Source organism: Genypterus blacodes, unplaced genomic scaffold (assembly GCF_046128005.1).
Source record: "Genypterus blacodes isolate CSIRO-AG114 ecotype Tasmania unplaced genomic scaffold, CSIRO-AGI_Gbla_v1 ptg000052l_1, whole genome shotgun sequence".
Lineage (NCBI taxonomy): Eukaryota > Metazoa > Chordata > Actinopteri > Ophidiiformes > Ophidiidae > Genypterus > Genypterus blacodes.
This window is the reverse complement of record NW_027466864.1, coordinates 5,051,102-5,068,809: the sequence shown is the minus strand read 5'-3', so window position 1 is coordinate 5,068,809 and position 17,708 is coordinate 5,051,102. Positions and strand designations below refer to the sequence as shown.

Sequence of the window (17,708 nt, the reverse complement as noted above, 5' to 3'; positions counted from 1 at the left end):
GTGTGTGGTGTTTTGTCACATCACACAGATGTACAGATACTGCGATGTATTTGTATCCTCGTGTTTCCGCCGATACGTTGTGGAGTTTCTCGTGTTTCTCGTTGGCGTCGCCTCTCATGTTGCAAAATGTGCTGCTGTCCTCTGGCTAATGAACCAGATACAAACATTTTTAGAGTGACCCAAATCAATGTGCTTTTTCTAAGTGTGTTTTAGTGTCACCTCATGTTTAGACTGTGTGTGATGCTGATGTCATACCTATATAGATCACAGAACATTCACACCTCATCCTCTCAGTCTTTACGATCTGATTAGCAAAAGGACATTAGGTTATCGGTGGTAGCTGTAGTAGTTCTCCTCTCATACAGATGGTAACCTGTGATTGACACGCAAAAAACTCACATTTGACCTGGAGCACCGATCCAAACTAAGAGATAGTCTCCTGATGTAAATTGCTGTAATAATCCTGTTGCCGCTGTCATGGCTGAAAGCTCTGGCGGTTGCTGGTTCATTGCTCCTGTATTGCTGCGTAGCAGGGGTGGGGTGGGGGAGGGGGGGTGTTGGGGGGCGAGGATGAGCTGGGGATCGGGAGCATCATTGTATTTCGCTGCGTGTGGAGTTTGGGCTGCATATCGAGCGATCACACCTCCTGGACAGATCTTGGCTTTGAGTTGTGAATAACTGATATGGATCTGCAGACCGATCAACCACACACACACACACACACACACACACACAGACTTTGGTGGTTATTGTGCTGTCGGGGAATGGTGCTCGTCACATTTTAATGAAGCAGTGCTTGATTTTAAATGCAGGTCTTTATTTATAGTATTCCAAGCTCCTTCCAATGCACCACCGTGACTGGAGCTATCGCTAGGCTAATGAGCAGAAGTTGAAGCCCTGGTCCCTGTGCTTACTCAGCAAGGTCTCATCCCTCTTGGCCTGTGTGTGTGACACCGCTGCTGACCCCTCGACACCCCCCTTGACTCAGCACTGACTTTGTGCCACCGTACATCGGCACTATATATGCAAGAATCCGGCCCAGCTGGATTCGTACTACCATCCAGCCGCAAACATTCTCACTCTCAAAGTCCCATCAGAATTCTGTTGGTGTATTTTTCTGGGATCTGTTTGGAGGAAATAATGCTGGATAGCGGTGCAGCTGAGGTCACAGTAATGGAATGTGTGTTGTGTGTGTGTGTGTGTGTGTGTGTGTGTGTGTGGGGCTTTCTTCCCCTGCAAAAACAAGATGCTCTGCTTTGCCTTGCGAGCAGGAGTACATTATCTGCCCTGGGCGACCCGCGGATATTGCATACTTTATTTTTAGCAGTGTTTTGGAGCTCAGCGATGTGTGTATGAATCAACATTAGGCCTGTTGGGTCGCAGTAATGACAACGTTGACTAAGGCTGACCAGTCATCCGATTGGTGCATGGCGCTCTTCTTTGTAAACTGCAAAGCATGGCAGAAAAAGAAAAGAGCCCGCAGAGAGATGGACGGGCAGAGAGAGCGAGAGAGAGAGAGAGCGAGGGAGAGAGAGAGAGAGGGGGGAACAAAGACGGAGCAAGGAGAATGGAGAGAGCAGATCATAGAGGGAATGAAAGAGAGTGAGATGGAGGAAGATGAGCTGAGAAAAGAGGCGTCTCAGCAATTCTGCTCGTGCCAAGACTGTTATATTCATGCAATGCATAGCTGCCCGCAACCGCCGCCGCGCCTTTGCACCCGGCGCGGCGGCGTATATACCAACGGACAGACAGAAAGAATGGGTCTGCTCATTGAAATTCTGTCCGGCGTGCTTCACAGGCCCTTAATAGGCAGCCTCGGGGGTGGAGAGGTAGGCCTACAGTAGAGTAGTGCAGATCGGGCTGTGGATGACTCACACACACACACACACATACACACACTGCCGTCCCTCCAGTGAATATCTCAGCATCATGACTTTGGTTTGCACAGTTCTGAAGTTTAGATGCAGGTGCTTCTGTGCCTCATGCAGGAAGGAGAGAGAGATCCATAGCGTCCATCGTCCAGGAATGATCAGCCCTCCTTTAGCACCGACGCTCCGATTCATAATCCAAACAGGAAAACGAGAGATCGACCCGATTGCTTGTTTTTCTTTCTGTTGTCCCTTTTTCCGGCCGCAGCCTGATGGAGAAGCGTCGAAGGGGCTGTGACACGGCGCCGCGTTTCAGCTGCAGGTGACTCGTTCAGGCTCACGCTCAAGAGGCGAGAGTGCAGAGGGTTAATCAGTCACACACAGGCTCCGTTTCCTCCCTCACACTCGTATGTAGGGGAGCATTAGGTAAAGGGTCATTGGTCACTAACGGGGGAATGCACTGGCTGCTGCAGGCTGTGGCTCGGGTCGGCCTATATAGTACTGTGTGTGTGTGTGTGTGTGTGTGTGTGTGTGTGTGTGTGTGTGTGTGTGTGTGTGTCTGTGTGTGTAATGGTTCAAATATAATGCATTTCACTCCCCCTTCTTCTGTGTGAGCTTGTGTGAATGTGTGTGTGTGTGTGTGTGTGTGTGATTTCTCTCCTTCCTTTGCTCATGAAGTGTGACCAACTGTGGGAATATGAGTGTGATGAGGTCACACACACACACACACACACACACACACACACACACACACACACACAGAGCAGACATTAGCAGGCAGAGTTTAAAATATGATACAGTCAGATTACAATAAAACCTATTTAAATAACAAAAATCCCCACATTATATCCAAAAGTGTTTTTGTTTTTGTTTTTTATCACTTTTTATTGACAAACTGTTTGCAGGAATAGCACACACTTTGTCACATACATGTTGTGTTCAGGTAATACATATATTATTGGAAGAAGATGATTGATACAGAGAAAGGTGCAGGAAGGAGGGATTGGGATATCTGGACCAAATTCATCTAATCTGGAAACGTTTTGGTAATCTGGGAGCAAATCTGTGAGATGGATCTGATCCTTTGAGTGGAAACAGGAGGATTTGAGCGTCCAGATAATGGATATACTGTGTAATATTGATACAAGAGGAGGGATTTGATCAATAGGGAGGTACTGCATTAACCCTTTGTATTCAGAGTGTCTGTCAAAGTTCAAAGGACTCTTCATAAAGGGAAGGAGGGGTCCAGAATCCAAACATCAGGTGGAACGGGTGGGCCGATCACCAGAAGCATGGGAATGAAAGGACACGGATGAGATAATACAGAAAGGTTGAGATGGAAGGAAGAGGAAATCAAGGTCAAACGAGAGGGAGAGAGGGGTTGGGGGAGAGAGAGAGAGGGAGAGAGAGAGAGAGCGCGTTCTATCATGACTTGTGTCTACGAAGCTTCACAGTCTCACTCAGATCTTTGGTTATAAACTGCTAACCTGCTATCTTAACGCCTGTGAGCACTTTGCAGCGCCTCATGTTCTTTTAAACGTGTTACATAAGTAAACCTGTCTCGCCCCTCTCAGCCGTTCACACCTCGGCCCCAGTTTGGCCCGGGGGGAGGCGTGTAGCGGTTTGTTGATGACAGAGTGTTCTTAGTGTGACAGAAGGTGGCAGAATCATCCTGTAACGCCCCGGCCAGTTTGAAAATCAGACCCCTCTGCAGAAAGAAGGGAGTGTGTGTGTGTATGTGTGTGTGTGCGTGTGTGATACAGTTTATATCCCCGTTTACGATCATGTGGAGATTAGAAAAGCACCCAGAGGACTCGGTATTCCCCATAACAACCCTGCACTCTGTAATAATCTTGTTGAGATTATGAAAACAAAAACAAGCACGCCCCTCCTCTCCCCTCCCTCCTCCCCCTCTCCCCTTCCCCTCTCCCCCCCTCCTCCCTCCATGTGTCAGGCTTAATGCTCCACAATGTTCACCTGCTGACCAACAAATGAAACAACCTGCAGCCTGACTTCCTCTCTCTAGTTGTGTTCCTCGTCTTGTACTTGTCTCCGGCTAGAAAAGTGCCGACCCCGCCCAAACTCCACCTGAGCTGAAGGTGTGAGCGACACTGGGAACATCTTCTAAGCAGGGGAAGTGTAATTGCCTGGGATGGCAGCTGTTAGATATGATACGGCGTCTCTCTATAGGTTAATGTGTAGATTTAAGTGCTGCAATAAATAAAGGGGCAGAAGATGAAAAGCAAAAAAAAGCACAGGGAGAAAGAAAAGACAAAGTGGCTCATTTACCAAAGGTCCCCGGTTGCACATTTCTCATTTCAGACCGAGTCAAACCGCTGCCCGTGAAGAATCTGTTTCACGTCGGCCATACTCTGTGATCAATTCCTTTAATTAGAAACCTTTAGATATCATTTTCTTTCTACCACATTTTTTTAAATGAACCTTGCAATTAGGGCTAATGTCAAAGATAATTCACACACTCCTGTAAGCGAGGTTACATGTGAGCGCGTCTGTCAGCAGGATGTGTGTGTGTGTGTGTGTGTGTGTGTGTGTGTGTGTGTGTGTGTGTGTGTGTGTGTGTGTGTGTGCCATACCTCTGAATAGATTCCTATTAAGTCTGCCGGACAGGACGGCCCGAGGCGGAGGAGCAGCTGATTAGCTTTCTGTGCTGAAGGAGTTCTAGGATTTCTTCAATTAGACAATTGGCAGAACAGAGATAGAGACCCGATTTGGAATTCAAAGGATCGCTATCGAGAGCTTTGCAATTAAAAAAAAGATGATCAGAACTTCTGTTTCTTTATGAATAATGAAGATTTCATACGACAGAGAGGAGGAAGAGTCAGAGTCAGAGTCAGAGTCAGAGTCAGAGTCAGAGTCAGAGTCAGAGTCAGAGGCGTCTCCTGTTGTGGTCCGGATCGTGTGAACAGGATCAATTAAGGGAAGGAAGGACGTTTTCTCTGGATGTTTGACTTGTAGGAGGCGATAAGGAGTGAACTGTATTCTGGGGTGTCTAAGCTGTGCAGGAGTGAAAAGACTCTGAGGCTCTGCGGCTCTGAGGCTCTGAGGCGTCCTTCATGCCTCACGGTCCAGCACGCTCCATTGTTCCTGTTCTGATGGAGGCTTTGGATTGTTAACGGGTTGTGTTACATTGTGAGGAGTGAGGTCGGAGGTCATTTGTGAGCTTTCCACTATCGATTGTTTATGCGTTTTGGATTCAGGAGTAGAAGCCAAGATTTTTCCAATTATACTTTTCATTCTGTTAGGAGCGGCGTACAAATGCTTCATTATAAAGTCTGACATGCAGTGGCTTGTAAAGTCTTGACATCTCTGCTAAGCCTGTTGACAACAAATGGAGCCTCTAACATGGAAACATGATATTAAAGCTGCTTTCTTTCTATATATTTTTCTGTTTCTAGGAGCTTTTTTCTCCAGATTTAGTTTTTTTTTTAAGTTTTAAAGTCTAAACTTGTGAATGGTATATTTCTCTATTTAAAGTATAAACATGAATTACTCTTATTTTCTAATCAATAACCACTTTATTTGATCTAATCTATAAATAAAGGCCAGAACATGTGGATGTGTTTCTCCAGTCAGCTGTGACTTCAGGGCCTTAAAGCTCAAATAATTAATACATTGATAAATAAAATCTCCCAGATGAATGTATATCTGTGTAATCTGTCTGCATGTGATCTCTCCTGTGATTGGCTCCTGTATGTGGATGTATTTCATGTGTGCTGACCCTCTCAAGCCTCCACACACACACACACACACACACACACACACACACACACACACACACACACACACACACACACACACACACACACTAATGGCCGCTGAATGGCCGCTGACGTTGATGTAAGGAGTGTAGGCTTGTGTCACATCCCTGCAGCCCTCCTGCCGATGATCCTCACTGACCTTGTCCTCCCTCCCTCTCTCTCCTCCCTCCCTCCCTCCCCTCTCCCCTCTCCCTCCCCTGTGAAGATGCAAGGTGTGCCGTCCCCCCCTCCTACCATCATCACCCTCATCGTTCCCACGCCCTCTCCTTCCACGCTCCCTCCTACGACCGTCCCTCCTACGACCGTCCCTCCTACAGCCGCCCCTTGCACGACCACTCCATCTACGACCGTCCCACGCATGACCGCCCGTACCTCGACCGCTGGAACCCCCGTGTACGCGTGAGCCCCGGAAATCAGATCTACATGTTGGACCAGGAGGAGGTAAGGGACTCTGCACCTACAGCAACACACACAAGGAATGTACTGAGCCTTGGATTGCATATAGGGACGCTGCCTAGAGACCCTGTAGACCCTAAGGACCCTAAAGACCCTGTAGACCCTAGAGACCCTGTAGACCCTAGAGACCCTGTAGACCCTGTAGACCCTAGTATAGACCCTCTAACTCACTCTAAGCTCATAGGATCTCGGTTAACTTTGTATTTGTTATTGGAAAATGGGTCACTAGAGCCGTAACCCATCCTTGATGCTTGAGTGCCGAGTATGAACCAGTATTTGCCTTCTTCATGGACCCAGACTGTGGATACATCAAGTAAACACACATACTGCACATGTAGACCTCATAAACAAACATACTTAGGGTCCCTTGGCATTGATTATTGAAGAGTTTTGAGAGTTTATGTGAGTAGTAGTGTGAAATTACATTTTATACTAAATACTACAATACAGCAAAAACAAATGCACCAAAAATATATGAGGCTTTTTTTTCTCACTGCTATGGGACTTTAGATCTTTCTAACAAACTATGACATCATGCATTATTCATATTATTTTGACCTGGTAACTATGATGTCATCTGTGTTTTGTGACTCTTGAATGATTGAATATTTAATAGAAACAAAGTGCTCCAGATCAGTTTGTTCCCTTCTTAGTATAAATGAAGCCCAACATGCTGCTTGCTTACTTATCACATTATTAACTATTAACATGACACATTTCAGGCTGTCTAGTTTGATTACATCACTCCTCTTCTCTAACCTTTGCCTCCCTGGGGCTCAGTCCTCTGTGGCTTCTGCTCGTCAGCTCTTTTGAACACATTCACACACACGTTCACACATCTGGGAGCCCACATCATCTCCTCTTAAACCTTGCTCCGCAGGCCAGGAGATGGTACTGTTCCTCAGCTTTCCTCCCTCCTCCTGCTCCATGCAACAAATCTCTGCTGCACATCAAGTCGCAGCGCCGATCTCAAGATGGCAGATTTGTGTAACACCTGTGCGATCTGAAATGCCAGCGCCATTAATCTGCAGTGACGTTAATTCGGTTTGTAATCTGCTTGGCTCGGCTTGTGGCGGAGGCAGCTGACGTCTCTCACACCGCTTATTTTGATGCTTTAGTATTTATTTTGCAGTTTTATTGGCATTTTTTATGGCTTTGATAGTATCTGGGTGCTTCCTGTCTCTCTCCTCCATGTCCTCTGGTGCTGCGGCCTCTGATTTACGATCGCCGTGCAGACAGATTCCTTTACTGCACGTCTGCCCAGCCTTTCCACGTCCAGTCACACTGACGGAGCGTTCGGGCGGCGACTTTACTGTAGCGCACGGATGCCAATAGTATTTCAAGTTGTCATCACTCAGAGGAACAGAAGCGCTGCACTGTGATCCTGATAAGAGCCCCGCGCCGCTCTGGAGGGATTGAACGGAGAGCCGGGTTCAATTAATCACAGCCCCGTCCCTGTCTAATTGTGCCAATGAGGCAGCAGCTGTAAATGGATCACAGGCAGGACTGACGCGCTGATGGCCATCACCTCGGCGACGGCGAGAGGCTTTAAATATTCATGCCTGTCACTCACCTCACGCCGAGCCGGGCGATCTCGCTCTTCCCTCTCTTTCTCCCCTTCACACACACACAGACACAGACACAGCCTTTAATTCATTTCCATTCGTTTTGAGATGGTTTCAGCCGCTCAGCTAGAAAGCAATCAGACTGTGTGTTGTCATAATGGAGATATGAAGGATCAGTGCTGGTTCTTCTCTCCTCAGTTCTCTCTACTCCTTCCTTCCTCCTGCTTCTTCCTCCTGCATATGTTGTTATCGTCTCATCTTAAACGCACACCGCTCGCACCTCCACTTCCTCTCTTTTCCTCGTGTCTTTGGCATCTCTGAGCTTCAGCATCACTGCCACTCGCCTCCCACTCTCATTCCTCCCATCCACAGGCTCAAATCCTCCATCGATCCTCCTCTATCTCTCTCTCTCTCTCTCTCTCTCCCTCCATCTCTTCCCTCTCCTTCTTGCTTGTTTCTAATGTGTTGCTTCATATTTCCTCTCCTCTCCTCTCCTCGACGTTCCTCGGTGTTCTCTCACTCTCTGTACCTCTCCCTCCCTCTCGCCTTCTGTCTTCATTTTCACTGCAACCACACATTCTCTGTCCGCTCGCCTCCCTCCCTCTCTCCTCCTCCGTTCCTTCTCTGCTCTTCCCTGTCTTTTGATCTCCCCCGTGTGTCATCCACCATCGCCCCCAATTCTCAGTTTCTCCATCGAACCTTCTGTCACCCTTTCACCTCAGATTCAGGCTTCCTCTCCTCTCCCCTCTCCCTCTCTCTCTCTCCCCCCCCCCCCCCCCTCTCTCTCTCTCTGCGGTGACTGGCAGCAGCATTTGGCTCTCCCACAGGCCACCTGTCTCTGATGCCGCTTATTTTTTTCCCCCTGTTTTGTGAATGACGGCCATCAGGCAGACAGACGCGGCCCCGGAGAGGTGAGGTGTCACTTTGGGGGAAAACGAGGACCGGCTCTGTTTCCACGATAACGTGTGTCACCATGGAGACTTTGCCTTTCATCTTGTGCCTGCGTAGAGCCGGAGACTGTCTCCTCCTGAGGGGGTGAGCTCACTCCGTGGGGTCAGGGTGGTCCAAAACCCCCTTAGCACATTATTTGGCAGCAAAAACAAACCATATGCTGAGAGGCAAAGAATGAGCCCTATAATTCAAACTGCCCTCCCGTTCTTCTCCCGGCTCACATGTGTGTGTTTGGACTGTCATATATTTGCCTCTGAATGTGTGTAAGCGCTGTATCGGCCCGGGGGCCACGGTAAGGTGATTCATGACACGGGGAAAATGATGAATCTCCTCCGATGCAGGGAAGAAAAATGAGCTTCTAGTTGGCAACAAAAATAGAGTTGTGTTTACTCAGAAAACACCGGAGCTTTGAGCCTGAGGCAGCAGGAAATGTCACTTTGTGTTACTCTGTTGATTCAGTGATGTATTAGGGTTTTAAGGAAAGTGTTTTGTGTGTGTGTGTGTGTGTGGTACAAATGAAGTTCTGACTTGCCCAGTTGTTATTATTTAAGATGTGCAGCTTTTGATCCAAACGTCGGAAAATGAGACCAAGAATAGAAGAAGTCCTGGGAGAAAAAGTCTCTGGATGTGTTTGATAGCGTCTGCAGACTCATGCAGCGGAGGAAGACAGTAAAAATCAGATTATATGGAGTCCAGAATGAAGATGAAGGTGAATCAACAGCAGCCGTTACACTTTATAGACTCCACAAAGTTATTTTTGGATTTATTGGCTGAGTGGAGTCGATCCACTTCCTCCTGCTGCTGCTGTGAGAATGTGGACTTATAAAGTGTGAGGCGTCTCTTCCTGTCCTGTCCTGTCCTGCCTTCCTGTGTCCTGTAGGGGGAGTAAGAGGGCTGGCGATGATGATGGCCGCCTGCCATCCTCTCCTCCTCCTCTTCCTCCTCCTCCTCCTCCTCGCATCGCACATTAATCTGAGGTGACAGGAGTTTCATGTACCGCCGCCATGCATCCACTGGCTTGCGACCGCACTGCGCCCCCTCCCTTCCCCCTTGCTGTGCCAGGCGTTACGCAAGAAATCGAGGGGGGGGGGGGGGGTTACACACACTTTGTTTAAATGGGGAAATGTTCTATCCCTGGAGGAATGAGCCGCTTGAGGGCCACTTTTGTCGCTCTGCATGAAGAGTGACCCCCGAGGTGCAGGGAGGGACATACACACACACACACACACACACACACACACACAGACACGCACACTTACCTGGGACCCTGGAGGACACATCCTGTCAAAAAGTGGGTGGCAGAGATCTAAATGATGTAATGAATGTGCAGTAGGTGGGTAGAGGAGAGGAACAGGCTTGTCTGACCTGAACCCTGGAGGTTTGGATGAAGGAATCCTTGGCATTCACCATTAACTCTTAAAATGCCACTCCATCAACAAACAGAACATCTCTCAGAAGGTCGTCCTGTACACAGAGGGTTTAAATGGGCTTTTCTCTCAGCGCTTTGATTCATTTGCTGATTCCAGTGGATGGTCTAAAAAAATTTCCCCCCCTTCCTTCAATTCCTGGGAGGCCCCCAGAGAAGGAAAGAGGCAAACTGGGCCTCATTTGTCTCCTGCCAGCGTTGCAGCAGCTCCTGCCACATCTCCATGACCTTAGAAGCATTTCCCTGCCATTTATCACTTTTTATTAAGAGGAATTGTACTTTTGCCAAGTCTGCCTCTGTGGGACACGGACGCTTATTGGCGGTTTGAACTTTTCCCCACGCGCTCTGTGTGTCTGCACGTTTGATTTACATTCTAAGCGTTCGTCTGATGTTCTTATCTGCAGCGACACATAACAGAGCGTTCAAACAATACAGAGGTTGTTTAGTGGGTTTATGTCGCTGTTCAGCATTTCAGGGGGCGCTGCTATGTACGAACACAATCTATACTTTATAACGTGGCGTCATTTGCATATGTTAACACAGCCCTATTACACTTATTGGTCTTTGCTTCAGTTGAGGGATTGCATGTTAATATGTGGACGTTTCTTATTTCCATCTGGGGGAAATGCGAAGAAATCTAATTGCACTTTAGCCTCAAACACACACACACACACGCACACACACACACACACACACACACACACACACACACACGTATATACTGCATTTGCTGTATGTCACATTGAACATCACAGCTCTGATCTCCAGCATTTAGAGAAGCACCTCCATTAGCAAAATATCATCCTATTGTTCTGTGTCTGAAAGGCCAAAATGGTCCAAATGTCAGCCTGTGTGTGTGTGTACCTGTGTGTGTGTTTGGTGTGTGTGTGTGTGTAGGATCTGTGTGTGTTTTCTGAACACTATAGCCAATGCCTAAGGTCAGCAGGAGGAACATCTGTCTGTGTGAGGACAGAGGAGCCTCTGAAGGACAAATCATGCTTTTGGCCAGTTGCAGCTGCCAATGCAGTAGTGTGTGTGTGTGTGTGTGTGTGTGTGTGTGTGTGTGTGTGTGTGTGTGGGTGTGTGTGTGGGTGTGTGTGAGTCACTGTGCTGAGAGAGTGTATTTGATAGAGTGTATTTGTGCATTTAAATGAACCGATTTCTTTACTGTGTGTGTGTGTGTGTGTGCGTGTGCGTGTGTGTGTGTGTGTAACAGTAACACAAAGCTGGAGACCCTGCAGTGTTTGATCACTGTCCTGTTAAGAAATAATGGATTACACACTTAAAGCAGATTACACACTGTATGTTTCCTCTCTCTCTCTCTCTCTCTCTCTCTCTCTCTCTCTCTCTCCCCTCCCTCCCCCCTTCACACACACACACACAGCATCCCACGTACATATTGCCACACTCTCTCACAGCTGGGACTGGGTAAGCAGTGTTGACATATGGGCCAACCAGCCTGCAGCATCGCTCATCTCACTACGCCAGGTTGAGTGAGGAACCCCCCCCCCCCCCCCCCCTCCCCTACACACACACACACATCTATGGCACTGCCCCCCCCCCCACTCTCCCTTCCGTGCCCCCGCTCTCCTCTCCCGCCCCTCCCCTCCCCTCGTGTCAGGTTGTCACACGGTGCAGTGGCTCTCTGTGACGACTGTGAGGAGTTTTCTTGTTTAATTGCCTTTGCTTGAATTGTGATAAATATTTATTGATTTCCCTCCCTGGGTTTATAACACTTGTCACGGGCGTTTAAATCCATCTGGCAAACCTTTCACTCTTCTAACTTGAAGGAATGGATTGCCAGCAGTGGCCTAACAGGAGCCCAGACCCTTAACTCAAACATCCAGGCTCAGAAAGTTTGTCTCGTCTTCAGTGCGGCGGCTGGTTGATGTTGTGATTTTCCCCATTTCATCACAATAACAAACGCCGAGTTTCCTGAGGTGTCGCCGGAAACGATTCATTCCTATGGAGAGATTCCCGACAGCGAGGCGCTCGGCTGTTGTTGTTATCTGAGGACGGATGCGTTGATCGTGTTCACACTCTGCATAGACGCACAAACGTTGGGTTTAGCTGTAAACGATCTTTAATCTCCACACACATGAAACATGCTAAGCCTCACCCTGAAGGGTTAAAGGCCCCCAGCAGACTTCATGTGATGTAGAACGTCATGACATCATAGGAGGGCAAAGTCCAGAAGAGTCTTTGTAATTGGTCCACATAGCAGAGCTGTTGTTTCTCCTGTGGTGAAGAACGATCAGCTGCAGCTTGATGTTTGTTCCGTGTTCGTCCCTCCTCTTCCTCACTGTAGCTCTAACCTCTTCCCCCTCTCCTGCCGGTGACAGATGTGTGACCGCTCTGCTCCCCTCTGCCAGCATGGAGTCACAGAGAAAGACTCTAAGAGCGTGACTGTGCACTGTGTCTTTGGGAGGAAGGCCTTATTACACAAGACGTTCACACCGTCTCTCCCTGCCCTCCTCCTCATCCCGACCAATCACTGATGAGTTGAACCTGTGCTCTCTGTAAATGAATCACCAGGCGCTCCAGATAATGCGGAGGTTACTTCAGTTCGTTCACTGCTCCTTTAACTTAACCGCCAAGTGTAAGTATGATACTCCAAATTAGTTAAGGTGTCAAATTAGTGCACACACTCCCAGGTTTCCGTGCTAATGGTGGCTCTCTGTGGAGACGGCGTGCGGGCCTGCCAGCTTTCCCCGTGCCCACTTACGGCGTGGCTGGCAGCGCTGTTATGTCACATCTCCAGCTGCTGCCGCCCGCCCGCCCGGAGTAAAAATAACCCTCAGGTGTTTCCCCCCGGAAGAGGCGCCGGGATGCTTATCCTGGGGCGGGCGTGTCAGGATGGCATAGAACGGTGCATTGTGGGTGTTTTCCACGATGCCAGTTGTCAGTGATGAATTGCGGCGGGCCGGGCGGCGGCGAGGAGGGAGGGAGGGAAGGAGGAGAGCTTGTTCTCTTTCATGCAGACGTGATTGAGGGAAATTACAATATTCAGCCTGGTGTAATTGTGTAGCATTGGATTTTAGACGGCTCGCCAATAATGGAGCTTTTACAGAATCGAGTGTTTAAGCTGAAAATGTGGACGCTGACTGAGAATCTGGACATGGCATTACATTACATTACGATCATTTGGCAGACGCTTTTATCCAAAGCGACTTACATTACATTACCACCCTTCGCAGAGGGGGGAGCAATTGAGGGTTCGGTGCCTTGCTCAGGGGCACCTCGGCAGGGGCTCGAACCGGCTACCCTCCGGTTCCCAAGCGGAAGCACTACTCACTGAGCCACTGCCTCCATCTGGCAGTCTGCAGTCCCCCCCTCCTCCCCCTTCCTGTATGATGTAAGCACTCTGCCTGTACTGATGATGTCATAAAGCAACATGGTAGCTCCAGTACATAATATCTGGCATTCTGGATCGATGAAGAGTTAATAGAATTTGATGCTAATTCAGGTTTATTGCTGCTCATTGGCAGTAAAATATAATCAATTAGCCGAGCCGAGTGCCGGCCGCTTCGCCGCTGTTTGTTTTTCTGGATTAATCTGACACGCAGAATTAAAAGAGGCTCGGGAAACAAAAAGGCACGAACATTAAAACGAGTTGGATTGAAGACAGAAGCCCGGGCGCTTTTGTTGCTTTTATGACCTCATAATGTGGCGTCTTGGTCCGTAACACTTATTTAACAAATACAGCCAAGTACAGCCGAGCCTGTTCTCCATCCATTCATGTCCTGGACCTCCAAGCTGTGGTGGACAGGCAGGGGGACACATAGAATATGAACACATAGAACAAGGACACAGAATCAGACCACATCGAATAAGACCGCAGAATAAGACCGCATAGAATAAGACCACATAGAATAGGACCACATAGAATAGGACCACATAGAATAAGACCACTTAGAATAAGACCGCATAGAACAAGGCCGCATAGAACAAGACCGCAGAATAAGACCGCATAGAACAAGACCGCATAGAACAAGGCCGCAGAATAAGACCGCAGAATAAGACCGCATAGAACAAGACCACATAGAATAAGACCATAGAACAAGACCGCATAGAACAAGGCCGCATAGAACAAGACCGCAGAATAAGACCGCAGAATAAGACCGCATAGAATAAGACCACATAGAATAAGACCACATAGAATAGGACCACATAGAATAGGACCACATAGAATAAGACCATAATACAGAACAGAAAGTATATATTGATTGACAAAGATGACTCGTCCATAGGCTTGGATTGCTGATTGGGCCTCTAAAGTCATGACTTTTAGGAAATCTAGATTACTGACATTGTTATTTGTAAATTGGACCATTTTGGAACCATTTGGTTTCCACCTTGCAGGCCTGTAACCCTGTGAACGTGTCTGTGGATCCATGTTGCTATTTCTCCAAGTAAAGATGGAAGTTACACACACACACACACACACACGCACACACACACACACACACACACACACACACACCACAGAGCACTGATCTTAGCTGCTTCACGTTAGGGGGCGACATTGCTCAAGCTGCTAAATGTTGTGAGCAGGCATGCAGAGGTTACTGCAGGGTAGAGATCCATCACAGAGGGTTCTACTCATCTTCTCTGGCTCCATTAGGGTCCATTCTGCAGACTAAAGACAAGTCAGGGAAAGCTACAACTTAGACACAAATTGTAAAATGTGTGTGAGCTCTCCAGCCTATCACATCAAGTCCTTCCCTCATTCCTACAGTAAAGCCTGTAAATGTCAGCCTGCAGCCTGATCTGAGCCGTGTGGAGTCTTTCACATCTGTGCTCGGCGCTCTGACACGCCTCCCTCCACACACAGAGTCCTGACCTTCAGCCTCTGCAGCCCCTCCTCATAAATCTGGAGGGCGACCAGGCGATGCAGCACACACTCCTGGCATTCAGAGCGGAGACCCACAGTTTTTTGGGCAGCGATGTGAACGCTGCACCATCCTCCTCCTCCTCCGACGGCTAACATCTGCTCTCCAACCTTTCAAGTCCTCAAGCAGAGGTTTGAATACTGACAAACGAGAGAGGAGGGGAGACCAAACAAAGCCTCCCTGTGTTCTGACTGTGACACTTTCTGCTTAATGCTCTCAGTGTGTTGTTAAAAATGTATAAGCATCCAAATGTAACCTTCCAGTCCATAAGCGCTGCGGCGTGGCGGCTCAGAGTCTCAGTAAATGAACGTGAACATGCGTTTTGCCTGCTGCACTCATAAAGAATGCATGCTGGGTAATATATTTTTCATCGAGGAGATTGTGGTGTAATTTCATCGCACACAAGCAATATGTTGGTCCCAGGCTCTGTGCTCCTGTGCTCTGTGGCATAAAAGTCAAGAAGAAGACGAAGAAGAGGAGGAGGAGGAGGAGTAATCACACGGGCAGCTGCTTTATGATGCTCACACTTGATTAAGCTGCTCAAAGAGATTCACGTAAACAAGGACGCCCGCTGCCCCGCTGTCGTGACGCCGCGCATCTTTCTGCTTTGCCGGACTAACCAGATTAGGGAAGGCGGCGATGCGCATTGATGTTTGTGTCTGGCCGCGTCGCTCTCCTCAGCGTGATGCAGACGTAGCGTGATATTGCATCAGCGTCCGCATGAAACTTTTATGTTCCTCCTCCTTTGATGGACACACATCTGCTCGTATCAAACGCTCCTCTGCTGCGTGTGTGCGTGTGTGTGTGTGTGTGTGTGTGTGTGTGTGTGTGTGTGTGTGTGTGTGTGTGTGTGTGTACGCCATCACAGAGTGCCTTGGGCTGAGTGGCAGGTTGCTCTGTTGTCTTGTGGGACGTTTGGCTCCGGGTGTCCCTGCCTCTGTCCCTCACGCTTATTGGCTCGGCCCCAAAGCCCCTCAGGCTGCTGTACTGTCCTCAGCTCCACTCTGACACCGGACATCCGTGTTCACAGCGCCGCTCTCTCATGTTCCTGCCGTGTGCGTCTGTAAGTCACCGGGGACACGAGAGGAGGATGGGATCAGAACACAAACACAAAGGCTGACACACCAGGGCCAGAGACTCGGTGACTGGCAGGAGAAGTCAGCGTCCACGGCGACTGTGAGGGGAGAAACAGCTTGGAGGAAGGAGCCGGACACTCGTTAGGCTCTGAAGAGGAAGTCATCATGTTACTCATCACATTACTTTGCCGTGTTTCTCGTCCGGGCTTCTGTGCTGAATCGGACTGGAGCTAAAATTAGAAGAGCTCATTTGGTTGAAGGGATAACATGACGTTTGATTCAAATCAGCTGGAATCAAGAAGGAAAAATCCAGCTCGTGTGTTCATCTCTTCATTTACACATCTGTTCTTCATCTTATCTGATCTGTGTGTGTGTGTGTGTGTGACTGTGAGGAGTGTGTGCTGCTGACCAGTACTGCACATCTTCACTTTAATGAATTCGGGGCCTGTGGGGCCGAACGTGGCACTTTACTTCTCTCTATATGTCCTTCTCTTCCTGTTCTGATGTAACTCACTGGATCATGAACGCTTCCCCGGCTGTTACAAGCCGAACGCAGCAGCTGTGACCTTTACCGTGCGCTGCGCTCTGAAATGAGACAGAACCGGCAGCTTTCGGGTCGCGTCGGACCCAACAGTCACCTCAAATGTACTTATATGTGAACGCTTCTCCTAATTACTTGTTTGTACACTTTGCTCTCTCGTTCAGGACGCTTTAAGTCTCTTTGTCTTGTTTTCTGCACATCGGCTTTGGAAGCTTTGTTCTCAATTAATCACTTCAATTTGTTCTCCCATAAACACTCGGCTCGACCTTTAAACCCTTTAGAATAAATACAGTTTAATTAGCAGCTGAGTCCATTCTGTTGTCTCCTCAAATTGTAAATCTAAGTGCATCCATTATTTATCAAGCACGAGTAAAGACTGTTTACTGGAATAAAGAGAGAGAGAGAGGGAGACAGAGAGTGGCGTGTGTGTGTGAGAGATAACACAAAATAACTGTTCCTATTCTGTGAAAGACTTATCTGTGTGTGTGTGTGTGTGTGTGTCTCTGTGCAGGTACACCCTTTGCTGATGCGCGAGCGGCGCTCCGAGACTCACAGGAACAAGCTGCTGCGGCGGACAGTCAGCGTTCCTGTAGAGGGACGACATCACCCCGAGATGGGTGAGCAGATCTGCTTCAACCTCACAATGACGCCGCAGAACCCTCCCACAGGTCTCAATACATGTAGGAGAGAGCTGAGCCAGCAGTTATGGAGCGTTTCAAACACGTGATCAGCTGTTCTGAGCGTTAACAAAGTAAACCTTCACACTCTCTCTCTCTCTCTCTCTCTCTCTCTCTCTCTCTCTCTCTCTCTCTCTCTCTCTCTCTCTCTCTCTCAGCTCTGACCGGCTTGTAAACATGAATCCAACTTCAGCTTCTTTTTGTCTGTTTTTATTCCCCCAGAACATTATCGCCTTTATTTCTTCAGGTTAGCTAAATTGCATTGAGACGATAGTTGCATAGCAACAGCGGTGATGTAAAGCTCTTTGCTCTGTGTGTTAGTCGCAGCGCTCACAGCAGCGTTCTGCATTTGAGACCAGATAAGAGCGTCCCATCTGATCTTGGCTCAAGGCGCCAGCTCTCTCTCTACCCGAGCTCCTCTCTCTCCCTGTACTCCTCCGCCAGGTTATGTGATTTATCAGATATCTTGTTTTGGAA

At 48.4% G+C, this 17,708-nt stretch overlaps 1 protein-coding gene across 1 annotated transcript in view; it reads left to right on the top strand.

Moving 5' to 3' along the window:
• Positions 1 to 5,839: 5,839 nt before the first annotated feature.
• Positions 5,840 to 17,708, top strand: part of syngap1b (synaptic Ras GTPase activating protein 1b) — a 73,769-nt gene continuing 61,900 nt past the window's right edge. The window contains exons 1-2 of the mRNA XM_076150455.1: positions 5,840 to 6,088; positions 17,066 to 17,171. Of these exons, the coding sequence (XP_076006570.1) occupies positions 6,071 to 6,088; positions 17,066 to 17,171 (124 nt within the window). The 5' untranslated portion in view covers positions 5,840 to 6,070. The remainder of the gene's footprint in view (positions 6,089 to 17,065; positions 17,172 to 17,708) is intronic.